Genomic DNA, 17,718 nt, shown 5'->3' with positions numbered 1-17,718 from the left:
CATGCACTAGTCATGATTAAAGCCCTTTTGCCCGAAACGTTGATTTTGCTGCTCCTCGGATGCTGCCTGACCTGCTGTGCTTTTCCAGCACCACTCTAATCTTGACTCTGATCTCCAGCATCTGCAGTCCTCACTTTCACCTTGCACTAGTGGTGACAATGCAGTTATGAAATAAGTATTTACTCAGCTGTCAGTCCACAGCTTGAAATCAGTAAGATCGTGCAGAGCAGGAAATCTGACAAACCTGAATTTGAGTCATACTTAAGCTAATGTAAATTTATGCTCTTTGCAAATTTATTAAATTGACCATTTGCAAAGAGAACTAATGTAGGTGGAAAATAATGTAATGTAAGTGACAATTACATTGATCCAATGCTACTTTATAAAAGAGTACTTTCTTTTAAACTTGTATAAATTAAACTAAAATGAATATACAGAAGTATTAAACATAATGATCAAAAACTTTTAAAAAAAAAATACAAATACTGAAAATAAACTTGTAGACATTGAATTTATAGCTAATTAAAGATAAAAATCAGAAGAGTTGATGCCTGATGAAAACTAGAGTGGGCTGGTGGAATAGTGTCGGTGTGAAATATAACCTTATTGTATTTTACAGGTTTCTAAAGAAGAAATAAACAATCAAATTAAATAATTAAACATAACTTTGTTTCCTGAAGTAAAAAAGCAATGCTCCAAAAAACAATACAGCCACAGTGTCACTCTGAGTGGAGTATTGATGATTTCATGGGAATTTTCAGTGGGAAAGGATTAAAATTTGGTCACATTAAGGAGAAACCGAATGAGGAACAAATGGGGAATTTAGCGAAGATACACTGCATTATGCCTGTGAAATGATCAGACATTTCAATGGAAAAATTATTTTAACCATGAAATTTATAGAATGTGTGTATTCTTGTCTGAAAATGGATAGGCTACTGAAAGGTCTATAAAGGATTTGCTTGATGTGATATTCCCATGGTCAAATTTTGCCCAATGCTGTCAATTGGTGGTTGTTTTACAGATGCCAAGAGTAAAATGTTTTCTGAATGTGTCGTCAAAAAGATAATGATACATAAATAAAACATATTTGTAGGTCTGAATTCAGAGTTTAACCTGTTCTTCTGTCCACTTTCACTCATACATTGGAAATAAATTCCTCTCTCTTTCCCCCTCTTTTATTCAAATACTGTCCTCTAAAATAGCTGTGGTATGCAAAGCCAGTTGTGGGATCATTTTGAAGAAACAGGGATATATAAATTATTTGTCAAAAATCATTTGTCTATTGACTTCCACCATTTCACGATGGAAGTAAAAGTTTATTATTACTTCAGATTCCAAATCTTTAGAAGATTTACAAGCTAGCAGTGTTTGTGATATTTTCTGGTATTTTTGTTACGTTATTCCCTTTGTGAGCATAACATCTCTATGACCAAGAATGAAGACATCGCTACCCTGGCCAACCATCAGAAGTTAGCATTTAATGCAGATTTAACACACACTCATGATCCAGTCTATCTTATTGAAGGATGTTGCATTCAAATCAAAACTTTAAATCTATTTTGAGCTCATGTCACCTGATTATAGAACTGCTGACCAATCAGTTTGGCTGGCAGATCTCTAAGGTGGGGTTTTCATGGTTGCGTGGGCAAAAGCTGTCTCCGGTCAGTTAATGCTTTGTGGAGGTTTAAAATGCTGTGAAACTGCCTTGATCAGCAGGATACATTATCCACTGACTTTTGGATAGTATGGGTACTAGAATGGGAAACCCCACCATCTGAGAAATCCTGCCCTCTGGGTTTTGTGTGTGCTTTTTTTATTCATTCGTAGAATTTGGACGGTTGTAACTAGGCCAGCATCTTTTGCACATCCCTAATTATCCAGAAGGTATTTGAGTGTCCACCATCTCGTTATGGGTGTGGAGTTGCTTATAGGCCAGACCATATAAAGAGATATCTTTCCTTCCCTGAAGGAGGTTAGTGAATCAGATAGGTTTTTATGACTATCAGAAGTGGTTACCTAGTCACCATCAGGCAAGCTTTTAATTTCACCATCTGCCAAATGTCCCCAGAACGTCAGCCCTGGTTTCTGGATGTTTGGGCATTGAGTGTGTGAAACTTTTATAAACTAATATTTTTTGTTTGTTCACTTCCATATACATTGAATTACATTTTAGAAAATAAACTGTGGGAATGTAAATTTTGTCATTTGTTGTTCTGCTTTTCACAATTATTGTGAAGATATTGCTGCACCAAATATGCTAAAAGATTTTGCATTTTTATCCATTCCTATAACCGACTGGGAAACGAGACACGCAGCACATGCTTAGACTGTTCAATCCAAATTCTGTTCCTGCGAATGAAATTTGGATGAAAATATCAAGACCAACCAAAGGCTTTTGGGAGAGGCTGGAGCTTCCAAGAATATAATTAAAGTATTAAAAACCAGAAAGACAATTGAGTGGCTAAATTTGTAAAATAGACAAGGAGCTAGCACTTAAATTATTGTTTAGTCCATCTGGCATCTCTCCTCTCCCACCCATTTCCCTAGGAGTTAGCACTTACATTGTGCTTTTCATTGCCTCTGAATATTCAAAAGCATTTGACAGAAGATGTAGTACATTTGAAGTGATAAATGTAGGAAACATATCTGTGCATAACAAGTCCCCACAAAGAGAAATGTGACAAGGCCCAGATGATCAGATTATTAATGAGACTGAGGGACAAATATTGGCCAGGACACCAGAGATCATTCACTGCTCTTCTTTAAATTGTGCAATGCAGTGTTTTTATATCCACCTGAGAGAACAAATGGAGACTCTGAAATAAAATCTTAAGCAAAGACAATACCTCCAAATGTGCTGTACAAAAATGACTGACTATTCTTAAAAAACAGATCTTCACAGAAATGTAATTTAATATCCATTTTCCCTCCACTTTAGAACCCAAGTTCTCAAATAACAAAAATATATTATGAATCTTCATTACAGGTGCTTTGTAGACTTTTGTTCTCCAGATTCTAGAGTAGGATTTCTAAAATAGAGGGAAGAGTGGTACTAAATATAATTTTGTTTAAATTATTATATTGGACAAGGGCAATAGGTGGGGGGGAGGGATCGCAGATGAGCTAAACATAATTTAAGGAACTTTCTGATCAGATTGAACAATTAGTGACAGATTAACATGGTCAAAAATCATCAGTCAGCAAAGGAGTCCTAAGTGAAATATAAACTGTGACATCAGTTAGGTAGCAGAAGGTTTTGTAAAATGGTATAATATTTGTAAACTGACAACTTAATTTAGTCATGGGCTTTTTTTTTAATCTTGAGATATATTTTTTAAATGTAATGATGTAAGCCATCATTACCAGAGGCAAAAAAAAGCTAGAAAAACTTAGCACGTCTGGCAGCATCTGTGGAGAGAATTCACAGTTATCACTTCAGGTTAAGTGGCCCTTCCTCAGAATCATTACCAGACAACCCTTCTTTCAGTGGGTTTTTCATGTACATTTCAAACAGATTTCAAGTAATTGGGAATGAAATGATTAAGGTGTGTCATGATTTATATGCAAAGAATTGGCCATTAATTTCCTCAATGATTCGATAATCAATATTGTTCCCAAATCATGATTAGCATAGTATTGAAGTTCCCACAAATTGCTATATTCCATGTACTGCACTTAAAGTATTGATAATTCTAACAATAGGTTTGCAAGTACACTTGAAGATAGTTTTGTTTGCATTAATTGTGCAATCATAATATGAACTTTAAAAAAAGACAACAAGACACTGATTTAGCTTGCAAAACTTTGGATTGCTAAAAAGAAATACAGTGAAATATATTTAGCCACGGATATATAATTTTACATTACTGCAGACAACTAAGTAAAGTTGTTACTTGGTTTATTTCACACTGCCATTGTGTTTTTAGTTATAGCTCACATCCTCTCTGTACAGCTGCAGCGATGCTATCGCATGTCTTTTGGGGATGAAGAACCATAATGGGAGCAATGCCAAATACTCTGTTTGGGAATGAGCTCAGTTTGGGGCTATAATAAAATGACTGGAAATTTTGCTTTGGCTGTTGTGATTCTTTTATACTTCTAACCTGAGCTGTGTATACTTTTTGTAGTGATGAGATGCAATCTGTTTGTTATGGTGGCAAACGTTTAACCTGTAAAATAATATTAACAAACTAAAACTGTAGATAAAATGGGATTTCTTTCATTAATATTCAATGAACACATTGTGGTTTAAAATATTATAGACATTTGGTTGAGCTGAACAGCAAACAACTTATCTAGTGACTCAAACCTACTCACCATCCACAAGGCACAGGTCAGGAAAATTGAAGTAATCACCCTTAATTAATTTGATTAGTTTTGCATTAACACTTGTTTCCATTGAAACTAGGTCTCCGATAGGGACAGCATCAACTTTAGTCGAGAAGCATCTATGACTGTGGTGAAAAAGATGTCATCTGATCTGACATCCACTCAGATTGATCTTCTGCGCTGGGCTCAAGAACGTGGTCACAGTCCAGTCACTTCATATACTAAAGCTTCAGTTGCAAACAGAGTTCACTTGAGGCTTCAGGAAGCTTGTAAGTACCAATGAGTGCATGTACCATGAATTACATTCTGAGTACTCTGAATCATACCAATAAAATAAATGTTTGCTATATGCAAACATTGATTTGAACCAATTGGAATGAGCTACTTGTCATAGTGGCCTGATTTGTGCTCCTATTTTGGGTGTACAGAGTCAGGATATTCTCTGCCTCTGCACATCCAGTCCAGGAGAAAAGGCCCCACTCGTTGTGATATTTGTTCTGTGATTGCCAGATTCTCTGGGATTCGAGCTGGTTGATTGGGAAATCGGTGTGGAAGCTGCCAGGTGCAGAGACAGGCTGGGCGGTAGGGTTGCCTCAGTGCTCCTGCACTGAAGCTTTTTTTCATAAACTCCTCCACAAGCATCCAATGCCCATTCATGCCAGGCTTATGTCCCCTCCCATCTGCCATGACCTCTGACAATCTCCATTGTATCCTGTTTTCCCCTGCCCACCTCCTTGGCGCTTTACAGCCCTTACCGCATCCTATACACCCTCGACCCACCCCCCCCTAGTCATTTGTAGACTTTATACAAACCTAATCCCTCTAGCCATCCTCCGTGGCTCCCTCATACCTTCATTGTCAGTCTGTGTTGTGCTACCCGCTTCACCCTCTCTTTCTTTCACCCTTTGCCCTTTCCGTTACAATGACAACTCACCCAATATCCATCATGCCAGGTCTTGGGTCCTATGCTGGGTTGAAATTAACATTTATTGACAAATTCACTTTATTTTTCAACAATTGAATATTTTTTAAAACGTTTACAACCCATATGTTTGCATCTCTTCAATTATGTAGTCCTTCATGAGGGACAAAGTTTTATTTAAGTGTTTAATCCCTTACAAAACCAAGAATTGGAATCTGTATTCCCACTTCAGAGAGACTATAGCCAGTAGGAGCTGTCAATCAAACTGAAATGGCAGTCAGCTTCTGTGATAATGGAAAGTTGTGAAATCAGCCGTACAGCATTAATCCAGTAATAATAATCCTTAGTCTTATGTCAGCAAAGTGGAAAGGCAAGTTATTTTTAACACCGCAGACAGTTGTCTTTGAGTACTTAAAAGGTAGGTGCTTTATGTGTGTTGATAGTCACTTTTCACAGTTGCTTTTGAAACTTTTGTTTAGTTTGTAACCGTTCCACTGAGCTTAATAGGTAATGAACTTTAGATTAGATTACTTACAGTGTGGAAACAGGCCCTTCAACCCAACAAGTCCACACCGACCCGCCGAAGCGCAACCCACCCAGACCCATTCCCCTACATTTACCACTTTGCCTAACACTATGGGCAATTTAGCATGGCCAATTCACCTAACCTGCACATTTTTGGACTGTGGGAGGAAACCGGAGAACCCGGAGGAAACCCACGCAAACTCCACACAGTCGCCTGAGGCGGGAATTGAACCCAGGTCTCTGGTGCTGTGAGGCAGCAGTGCTAACCACTGTGCCACCGTGCCATCCCTTATGCATTTGTTTACACACTCCTACTTTTAACAATCTTTACCTTTCTTGAAAGTAACAGTGTCCAGGGACAGTATCCAGAGAGGTACTTTACTTCTCCAAAAGGGTATCCCAACTCACTAAAAGATTCCACAAAGTTTATTCCAATTTCTAGTAAATCTAATCTGCGCACATCATGTTTCGTTCACCTAAGTTATGAAACCAAGCCAGGAATGAAAGTCATTGAAATGTATCCCAACCCAATGAAAATGGTGGGAATTGTGTTTGAAAGCAAGACCTGGATTTGGCTTCCTCTGCCATTTTAGTAATGACGAAAAAGCTTTCATTGTTGCAAAAATCCAGGCTAATGTCATTCCCAAGTATATCTGTAATAGTTCATGTTAGAGAATATTCTTTCTCATTGATGGAATTGAAATCTGCTTGATTTAGTTATAAACAGTTGCCTCCCTACTCAGCATTCAAATCACAACTGAGCAATGCACAATTTGCCTCTGCATATACAATTGAACAGCGTGTGACCAACATTTTTAACAAGGTGACCAGGATAAAGTCAGTAGCACTCATTTGATTTCCAATAGTTGTTCTTTCACTGGCAGAGACATCAAACAAGTACAGTTCTGTCTTGTGTTGCTATTGAACTAATTACTTGTAGTTTGGCTGTGCCCATTGCGGTTAGTATTTGTCACACTTGTTATGAATTTTGAAGATAGTGGTGAGGCATTAAAATGGTCAGAAACCATATGTTGCTGAGTACCTGGCCTCTGCATTGCTTAAGCAGCCAGAGTGTTAATGTGGCTGTACCTTCCAAGGTACCAGACCCCTAACAAGTGGACGGGAAAGATTAATTGGTGGTTGGTGGTGCCGTTGAAGGTCAATACATGATTGAAAGCTTTGGTTTTCGTTGCCTAACATTGCAATTCAAACGTTAACTACCGCTTGCTGGCTAAAGTCTGGTTATGTTCCACAAGTCCTGTTTCATTCATTTTGCCCTCTCTCATATTGAGTTTGATGACAGGGGCACACTTGCTCAGACCTTCACACCCTGCCACCAACTGAGCCCCTTAAGTGGGCAACTAATTCTTACTCCTCACTTTAAAGAAGTTAGCGCTGCTTTCAGCTTTAAATTGCTGTGGAGCAGCCATTGAAGTTTTGGCCAGCCAGGTGGGAGTGTGGTTTGTGGGGACCATGGGGTACCACTAAATGCTGCTCATTCCTCCTGGGTGATTGTCAATTCTGTGAGCTGTGGTTTAGGGGAATATGAAGAAGGAGACTACAGCTGTGATGGGCATGCAACTTTATCCCTTAGAGGAATGATACCATTCTTGTACACAAGTTATTCTGCTCATTTCTCAGCTGGTTTGGTAGTTTGGCATTACCCAGTTAAACAGTTGTAAATTCTTTTTTGAAAGTTGAAGTACATAAAATTTGTAGTCCTTTTGAAACTGAAGTGCTGGAAGTGATTCAGAAATTCTTAATGGAGACAAGAGATGCATTGCAGCTGCTCTGGGGGGTTGGGGGGGAGCGAGAATCAGCCATCCAAATGTCTGTGGAACAAGTGGTCGGCTGACAGGTGCAAGACCTTCACAAACAAAAAAAGACAAGTTGCTTCAAACCGTAGCAACGTTTAAAAAAAACTATGCATCTCAACAGGAAATCAACATTTGTTTGCCAAGAAGCACTAATGTGCTGCAGCAAATGTTGGCCAGAACGTGCCGGACCTTTGAAAATCTTAGAAATTTTGTTGCTTCTAATCAGTTATACAAAATTAAATCACAGGTCAACTTGTTGAAATGCACAGTTCAACTAACACTTAAAGCAAATTATCTCTGTGGGACCAAATTATTAATTAAAAGATCCGAAGCTTTTTCTATTATTATACTTTCAAATTGGTCATCACATTTCCCTGATTGTCTCTGTCTCTGGATTTAACTCCAGACAGGCTTCTTAAAAGGCCTATATAAAGATATAGGCATGGTACCTTCCTTGTTCAGAAAAATTATTTGGTTGAAGGTAGGAGGAGACTGTTGCAATGAATTGAACATACTTCTGGAAAAACAAGTTCACTTGTAGCGGAAAAGTCTGTTGGTTTTTTGCTATGGCAGTTTCTAAATGGAATTAGTTTAGATTGTGTATTAACCTGATGCTTGTGTTAGTAAGTTCATGAATTCAGTTTCCTGTAGAATCACGTGAATCAGTTATGTAACACAGTTATAGACATAAGTCAATCTTGGTTTTGCTCAAGTCATTGGTTGGTCTAGATGGTGAAACATTCAAGTGACACATTTATGTGAAACCCTGAGGCTGAGTTTCAAACATACTATTAGGCATTTAGTTATGTAACTTCACTGTGTATTTAATGTGTATAATATATGTCATAGAGGTATAGAATTATACAGCACAGAAACCGACCCTTTGGTCCACCCAGTCCATGTTGAACATAATCTGAAACTAAACTAGCCCCATCTGCCTGCTGCTGGCCCATATCCTGCCAACTCTTTCCTACTCACGTACCTATTCAAATGTCTTTTAAACGTTGTAATTGTACCTGCATCCACCACTTCCTCAGGAAGTTTATTCTACACGCGAACCACCATCTATGTAAAAAAAAAAATTGCCTCTCATGTTTTATTTGAAATCTCTCTTCTTTTACCTTAAAATGTGCCCTTTAGTCTTGAAAGCCCCCGTCATAAGGAAAAGACAATTATCATTAACTCTGTCCATTCCTCTTATTATTTTATAAGCTTCGATCAGGTCTTTGGAGTCTTTGAAGCTGATTGCATTTTCAAAGTTTTTAGATTAGATTAGATTCCCTACAGTGTGGAAACAGGCCCTTCAGCCCAACAAATCCACACCAACCCTCTGAAGAGTAACCCACCCAGACCTGCTTCCCTCTGACTAATGCACCCAACACTATGGGCAATTTACCATGGTCAATTCACCTGACCTGCACATCTTTGGACTGTGGGAGGAAACCGGAGCACCCGGAGGTAACCCACGCAGACACAGGGAGAATGTGCAAACTCCACACAGACAGTCACCCGAGGCTGGAATTGAACGTGGGTCCCTGGTGCTGTGAGGCTGTAGTGCTCACCACTGAGCCACCATGCTACCCTAAGTTGAAAATATTTAGTTCTTCATTTCTGAAATATTTGTTTTTCAGTTCTCACATAATGCTGATATTCTTCACCATTTTCTTGTTATTTACTCTGTTCCCTAATAGGCAGGATCTCGCTTGCACAATTCATTTGTATAACAAACAGCCTCTGTATCCATATCTTGGAGCTCACCTCTCAGCAATGTACAAATAATTTGACTGCAAACAAATTGTCATATCACTTCCTCCCACCATGTGGATAGTGAAGAAGGTTGTCAAAGGATACAGGAGGGTACAGATCATAAATCCATACAGTGTGGAAGTAGGCTATTCGGCCCATCAAGTACACACTGACCCTCCAAAGAATCCCACCCAGACCCACCTGACTACCTTATTCCTATAACCCCACATTTCCAATGGCTAACCGACCTAGCCTGCACATCTTTGGACACTGTGGCCAATTTAAGATGGCCAATCCACCTAGCCTGCACATCTTAGGACTGTGGGAGAACATCCAAGCACCTAGAGGAAACCCAAATAGACACTAGGAGAAAGTGCAAACTCCACAGGTGCCCAAGGGTGAAATTAAACCCAGGTCCCTGGATCTATGAGACAGCAGTGATAACCACTGAGCAATCATGCAGCCCTGATCAGTAATCAAGATAAAGTAATTGTGGGACTTGGTGAATAAGAAATAAGGGTTGCTTTGACTGGGTTGTGTTACTTGCCTCCTCCCTTCTTCCTCATCTTCAGTTGGTTGTCAGATAGGTTGTGGTATGATGATGAGGTGATGCAATATGTAACAAGTTGCCATACTGTGCTCACACAATAATGTTGTCACCATACTGGTCAACTTTAGTAGTTCTTCCTGCTACCATTGTACTTCTGGCACTTGTTTCTCTCTGTCACAATACACATGCTGTTTCTTTCTCTTTTATCCATGTGTATCCTTCCAGTGTGAAAAGTGACTTACAATGCAGTTGAGATACTTTCTGTACAGCTCTGTAGTGAGGAATTATCAACAAGAGCTAAGTATTAAACTCTTCCATAAGCAATTTAAGTGGGAAAGGAATCAGGAACGAGCATAATTACTACGGGAACAAACATCACTTATTATTAAAAGATAAAGCACTGTCCCTGAACATTTTAACTTTTTTTAATCTTTGGGAAACTGACATAAATGGCATTTATTTATTGACACTGTTTAGTTGTTCTGAGAAGGTGATAGTGGGCCAGATTTTGAAGTATGGCAGTACATTTAATGAAGTTGCTTATACAGCACTTAACATAGGGAGAGGCTGCCTTTTGACTGTATAATGATGAAGGAACAGTAAGATAGATCAAAGTCAGAATGGTATGTGATTTTGGAGGTGTTGGTGTTCCAATGAGTGTACTATCCATGGGCTTCTAAATTGTAGCAGTTGTGGATTTTGAAGGTTCTTTTGAAAAAGCATTGGCAAAAGTATGGCCTGGGAAATCTATGAAACACCATATTTCATTATAAAGTATCACTTCTTAGCAGTCATTGATAAATAAGGAACCAATAAGGCAAGTAACCCAAGAGAGTTATGTTTGTAAACATTCTAATATTAAAGATTCTTGTCACTTTTTAAAACAAAAACATGTTGAATTATTTCCTCAGCATCCCATGTCTTGCACAAAAGGATTGCTCCATGGAAAATGTTCACTGGGAATTACTTGGTTTGGGGCCCTGAGGACCATAGCACTTTTCCCCAACCCAGGGTTGTCTGTTCAAGAAACAACTCCGTATCACCCAGTTTCATTCGTGTTGCAACTGAAAGTGTATTGCAGGGGCATGTCCTCTGCAAAAAATATTTGAGGATAAATTAGAAACTACAACTGGCAAAGACTTGCTATTAATTTGAAACTCGGCTCAAATCCCTGTAATAATAAATGTAAAACAATATATTTTCCTTTGCAATACCTGAAGGACAAAATAAAAGCATAGATTTTACTATTTTACCATCCTTATTAATGAGGGCACTGGTAAATGCTTTAATGGGTGTAATATGTGGCATTCGTAAAATAGTGGAATTACTGTACTGTATGTTCCTTTGCCACGTTTAGACCTATGACATTTAGCTGGAAGATTTATTTGAATACTCTGTAATTGACTTAACTACTTGGCCTTTTCCTGGACGATGATTCTGTTAGTTAGGCAAAGTCATTGGCAAGAAAAGATGGCAATTCTTTATCACAGCTTGATGATATGCTGCCTTAGACAACCTTGGTATCATTCATGAAAGCATTCTGAGGATGGACTGTCTCGAGCTCCTATCATGAGCAGATACTGTAACGGACAAATGTAGAATAGAGAAAAGATCAAAAGGAAGTTGGTTTCTGTAATCTCATTTTAAAAACTCAATTATTCAAAAAAGGTTTGAAGAATGAATGGATTGAAGTAGACTGAATTATGAATTCAAACAATTGTAAATGTTGAATTCTTAAATTTCAATCTACATATGTGACTTGGACCCACATACTAGAAATACTGGAGAATGCCTGTATTGTTCAGATTGCATTTTTGCCTTATGAAATGCATTGTAAAAGTACAGTAATGCTACTGTTACAGTTTCACACTATGATATTAAATACTACAATAGTGTTATGTTCCAGCTGTTCAGAATCTTTATTTATTAAGTAGCAATGCTGCTAGACATTTAAAAATTGGCAGAGGTCAGATGAGTTAAATCTTAATTCAGATTGTTATGCAGGGGTTCAGTGGAGTGTAATAAGAAGATGCAAGTTTATTATAACTATAATTTTACAGTAAATTGAGTCTTGAAAGTGAGAACTGTTTTTCAAAAGAAAAATCAATGTTTCAAAATCAATATTGTTTGCCAACTCCTCCCCCTTTACCCATAGCTGAAGAAGAGGACATAGAATCTTTTCTGCCACCAGAACTTGCAATTCTGAGAAAGCCATTGAAATCACCTGATGAGGTGTTTCCTGGACTTCGCGAAGTCTTTCAGTTTCCATTTCCTTTTGACCAAGATGATTATGACAGGGTGGACACATCTCTCAAACTGCCACAGAGATCCCAGGATAGCACATTTGAACAATTAATGAGGAACGGATTATCTGAAGCAGAAGAGATTCAGACCTTTGAAAATGTGGCCCTGTCAGTTCAGTGTGAGGACAAAAGAATGAGAGCTGTAATTGAGAAGAGCAGCCTTCAGGTTTGTTTAAATCCATTACCTTTTTCTATCATGATAATGTGTGGAGTATTTGCACATTCACATTTACAATGTTGATAATAGAATGTGTCAAAACCGTTGCCTGCCCTGTACTGTTATGTATCAGAGTACATTCTTTGCTGACAAAGCAACAAGGCTGTGCTTAAGTTTAATATTCGTACAAGAGTTATGTTAATCTGAATGTAGCCTGAACTGGAAGACCAGTTTAACACTTTTCACCCAAAAGTTAGGTCAGCTAAATTTGCTGCCTTTTCCCATTGTGAAATGCATTGTACAAGTAATGCTACTGTTACTATTTCACACTATGCTATTAAATACTACAAAAGTGTTATGTTTCACCTGTTTCAGAATCTTTGTTTGTTTCAATAGGTACTGTACATTTATTTAGACGAAAAATAATAGATTTTGATTTTCAGTTTTTCGGTCTCAAAGGAGTGAGTTGTTTCTACAAAGAAACATTTAAAACAAAATATGTTCACTGTCATTTGCCACTTGGTTCTATCTGCGGCCAGCAGAGTCATACTCCAAAATTCACTGCCAACAATAGTCGAAGTGACAGTTTTCCCCAATTAATCCCATCCACCACAACCACTGGATATGAACTATCAATAGTATAATAATCAATAAATTGACTCCATCTGAACTTCTCACTGTCTCGGGAAAGCATCCAACATAATCAAAGACCCCTTTTACGCCAGTTATACTTTCTTCCACCTTCTTTCATCAGATAAGAGATATGAAAGTTTGCATACATATATGAACAGATTCAAGAATTGCTTCTTCCCTGCTGTTACCAGACTTAAGAACGGACCTCTGAAATGTTACTGTTGATCTCTCACTCTCTGCACCTTCTCTGTAACTCTGACCCAATTATGCATTGTGTTCTGCTACCTTGATGCATTTTTTAAGGTGCAATCTGCCTGTATAGCATGCAAAACAACACTTGTCACATGTAGCGAGATACAGTGAAAACAATAAATTAAATGGAAACTCCAATTGTGTCTTGTTTGGTTGACTGTTAGAGCACTGATGCAAAGCAATTAGACTATATTCATAACATGGACATGTTTGTTTGGAGGAGCAGTAATTATACCTTCAATACACATCAAGGATGCTGTCCACTTTTAATGTTTTGTGACCTTCTTTCTTTTAGACTGAGGCGACTACAGTAACACAAGTTTCTCTACTCGATCCAAAATGCAAAGCAGAGGAAAACTCTACACATTACATTTTGGAGTCTTCACTCACTAGCTGTGAGACAACTAAATATCCTACTTCAGATGGTTTCACCATTTATTTGAACTCAGTAAGCAAACCAATATATAATATCCCTATTTTAGATTTGTTTCAAATGGCTGATGATAACAATGTCTAACTTTTGTACTTGGGGAAAGACTATTGTTTGTTTTTAAAAAAAAAACTTTGTATTTTCACCAATAGTTCTTTGCTGCATGATATACTACATAGAAGTTATTAGTTAGAAAAAATATTATCAATCAGTTTCTTAAAATACAAAAGTATAAACTAAGAGATCAAATTTTAGTTTTATCCACCAAAAGTAGTTCCAGAATTATTTTCTCCCCCCTCAATTTCTTGTTAAGAGGTGGGATTCAGGGCTGTTAGCTCTATAATCACAGCAGAAACCTGATGAGAAACTTTAACAGTAACCTGGATGAACCAGTACATTTCCCTTGATGAAAACACTACTATGTTACCTCATTAAACTATATTTTTTCTTATTTCCAGTTGTTCCTGCTTAGCTTAGAAAGAGAATTCCAGGCATAGTGTAAAAGATCCTGAGACAAATGGTTGAGTGATGAAAGAAAGCTTTAGCGGTCCTTTAGGAGACAACCAGGGAGCCAAGTAAAATGCAAACAAAGTGAGAATGGAGAATAGCAACAACTTTTATAAAAATTCTGCATATAAAGTTAGATTTCAGTAATTTCCATAGTACATGGTGAAAGCATGTGAAGCAAAAAGACAATGGAAAATGAAGGAATCAAAAAATGTCCAATATCAAGGTCTTAAGGAGTTGGCAGGGCAAATTGATGGATTGGACAAGTTACGGATGACACAAGCATAATGACAGAGTGACTACCAATGGAAGTTTGGGGGAGAATGGAAAAAAAAGTAGTGACAAGTTGTTTAAAGAACAGAAGTATACAAATTTGAGATGAAAATTTATAGTCAGAAAGCAAATTTTTTTTTATTTTACTTATTTCTTTATGAGCAATGGTTTGTGAAATCAGCTAATATGAAACGATTTTTCTAAATCACTGAAATTTTTCCTGATTGATAGATTGTGATACAGCTAGAGTACTGCTGTGAAGGAAGTGGATGGTATGGTGATAACGAAGAATCGGGAGACAATGGCTTCCCTGGAGATGGCGACGACCCAGTTCCGAGCAGACCAAAAATTGTTCGGGTATGCTGTTTGTGTCCAGCATGTTTAAATTCACATTCTGAAATAGTTTGTGCAAGCTGAACAGGGGTTAGAGGTCATGGAAATATGCATATTTTTGCAAGGCCAAAAGTCTTCTCAAATTCACAGTTCTACAAATAAAGATTGATATTAACCCTTCATCTGCTGGCCACCAAATGTACGCTCACTCTAGGCAACCCAAGCTTATTGAGTACAGTGAGAGTTAATACAGTTTAGGGTTTCAGCTGTCCTCATTACATAAATAATGAATAAAGTTTAATAGGTTATTTGTTTCCCCTTTTTTCCAACAAAGAGATGTTTTTGATGAAAAAGGCCGTTTCCAAATGTGAGATGTGCAGCGATAAGTTGTTCAGTAATTATTTCCAAACTGTCTCTTGAGAGTATGTTATTACAATCATGATCTTCTTATATTGTATAATGTTCTTGAAATGCACTGCACATTCAATTTTCTGTCCATTTCTCTTTCATAAGAGGGTGCACTTGCATAGGTGCCTCATCTGAGCCGGTTTTCTTAATTTGTGCTGACAGTGCTTAGATGAGAGCATGTATGAAGGCAGTCAGCCCATAAGAGAGGGGCATTAATACTTCATCTGATGAAGGAGCAGCTCTCTGAAAGTCTATAATTTCAAATAAGCCTGTTGGACTATAAACTGGTGTCGTCTGACTTCTGATCTTGTCCAGTCCAGTCCAACACCTGCACCTCCACGTCAAAAGAGAGGGGGACTTAATTAAGATGATAATGAGGGCCTGAGAGCACTGAGGGTAAATACACCTTTGAAGCCCCCTAACCCCAGCCTTCCTGCCCACTGTTGCAGCCACAATCTGTCCTAAGGACATGCGTGCCTTGTGCAACGTCGGCTCACTACAAGAGTTTTAACATTGCTGAGGAGGTGCCCTTTCTCTTTCTTTCTTGCAGCAACAAATTGCAGTTTCATTTGGGCAAAGAGTACAATCCATTAGACAATCGGCTTCAAGAGCTGTAATTAGTCAGCAAGATAGCCTTCTGGTCACTGACCTATGTCAGAAAAACTCCCTGCTGAGTGACTATTTCCAACCCAGTGCAGATCCAAGACACCAATTTGACTCCAGTGACAACCCAACCCAACTCAAAATACAAACGCTACTCATTGTATCTGAGACTGATCCTAACCTTATATGGACATGCATGTGTTGAGCTCCTTGCCTAGTTCCTACTGGGCCTAATTTTAATCAATGAAACTGGCAAGTCGTAGGTCTGGCAATGGGGGAGCTTTTTGGGGGATAGTATTAATAATACAGTAGGATTTAAGGTGATTATGGATAAGGCCTAAGATGGACTGGAAATAAAGGTTTTGAATTGTGTGAAGACCAATTTTTAATAATGTAAGACGGGATTTGGCTGAAGTTGTCTGGGAGCAGCCACTTGTAGAAAAATTAGCATTAGAGCACTGCAAAACATTTAAAGAGTAATAGTGAGAGTGCAGAGTCAACATGTTTTCATGAAGGTGGAAGGTGGGACCAGGAAGTCCTGAGAACTCTGCATGTAAAAGGCTGCAAAGGATTGGGTAAGAAAATAAAAACTAAGCTTATGATAGATACCGAAAATTCAGTGAATGCCCTCAGACTCTAAAAGTGTAGGGAATAGCTTAAAAAAGAAATTAGGAAACCAAAGAATGGACATGAAAAAACATTGGCAAGTAACATTAAGGAGAATCCTTAGAAAAAAAGTATATTAGCGAAAAGTGAATAACCAGGGAAAGATTGGTAGGGTGAAGGGGACCAAAGTGGCAATCTGTATGGGGAGCCAGAAGACATAGCTGAGGATTTAAATGAGTACTTTCAGCTGTGTTCGCAGTACTGAAGGCCTAGAAATCAGGAATGAGAGCTGTAATATAATTGAACAAGTTGGCATTGAGAGGCAGGATGAACAAGCGATTTTGGCAGGCTTAAAAATAGATAAATTCCTAATCCCAGATGAAATGTATCCAAGGCAGTTGTAGAACAGAAGAGAGAAGATTGCAAGGACTCTAGCATTAATTTTCAAGTCCCCTTTGGCAACAGAAGGGGTCCAAAGGACTGCAGAACAGGTAACATAATACCATTATTCAAAAAGGGTTGTAGGGGTAAACCAGGAATCTATAGGCTAGTGAGTCTAACATATATGGAAAAAATTCTAAGGTACAGAATTAAACTCCACTTGAAGGGGCAGGTTTGCTGATAACACAAAAATTGGTGGTGTGATAAAAAAGCAAGAATGAAAACCTTGGTCTACAGAACAATTATAAATGGGCTAAACAGTGACAGATACAAATTAATCCTGAAAGATTTCAAGACAACTAACAAGGCATGGGAATACATATTGAATGGCAGGATTCTAGGCAGGATAAGTGATCAGAGGGACCAGTGTGCATGTCCACAGATCCTTGCAGGCAGCTGGACCGGTAGATAAGGTGCTCACGAAGGCATGTGGGATACTTGGTTTTATTAGACATGGCACTGAATGCAAGAGCAAGGAGGTTATAGTGAAGCTATATTTCATGTTAATTTGACCACAACTGGAGTGCTGTATATAGTTCTGGTCACCACATTATAGGAAGTATGTGATTACACTAGAGAGGAGAGTGCAAAAGAGATTCCTTAGGACATTACCTCAACTGAAGCAACTCAGCAATGAAAAAAGACTGGATAGTCTGGATTAGTTTTCCTTGGAGCAGAGAAGTCTGAGGGATAAATCTGATTGAAGTGTATATATTTCTGAGAGGCAAAGACAGGATGGATATGAATATACTTTCTCCCTTTAGTAGCAGGGTCAGTAACCAGTGGGCCCAATCCTAAGGTTAGGGACAGGAGGTTTTGAGGGGATATGAGGAAAAACATTTTCACCTAGAGATTGTGGGTGTTTGGAACTCATTGCCTG

General features: G+C 38.3%; 1 protein-coding gene across 2 annotated transcripts in view; it reads left to right on the top strand.

Annotated features, from left to right (window-relative positions):
- Positions 1–17,718, top strand: part of tgfbr3 (transforming growth factor, beta receptor III) — a 182,639-nt gene that overhangs the window by 143,919 nt on the left and 21,002 nt on the right. For both annotated transcript variants that reach the window (XM_043698779.2, XM_043698778.2), the window contains exons 8-11: positions 4,412–4,601; positions 12,048–12,361; positions 13,533–13,685; positions 14,679–14,804. In XM_043698779.2, coding sequence (XP_043554714.2) covers positions 4,412–4,601; positions 12,048–12,361; positions 13,533–13,685; positions 14,679–14,804 — 783 coding nt within the window. The remainder of the gene's footprint in view (positions 1–4,411; positions 4,602–12,047; positions 12,362–13,532; positions 13,686–14,678; positions 14,805–17,718) is intronic.

The sequence above is a fragment of the Chiloscyllium plagiosum genome, unplaced genomic scaffold, assembly GCF_037043375.1.
Source record: "Chiloscyllium plagiosum isolate Xiang-an unplaced genomic scaffold, Cpla_swu_hap1 HiC_scaffold_9, whole genome shotgun sequence".
Lineage (NCBI taxonomy): Eukaryota > Metazoa > Chordata > Chondrichthyes > Orectolobiformes > Hemiscylliidae > Chiloscyllium > Chiloscyllium plagiosum.
The sequence above is the reverse complement of the archived record's forward strand: the minus strand, read 5'-3'. Positions and strand labels throughout refer to the sequence as shown.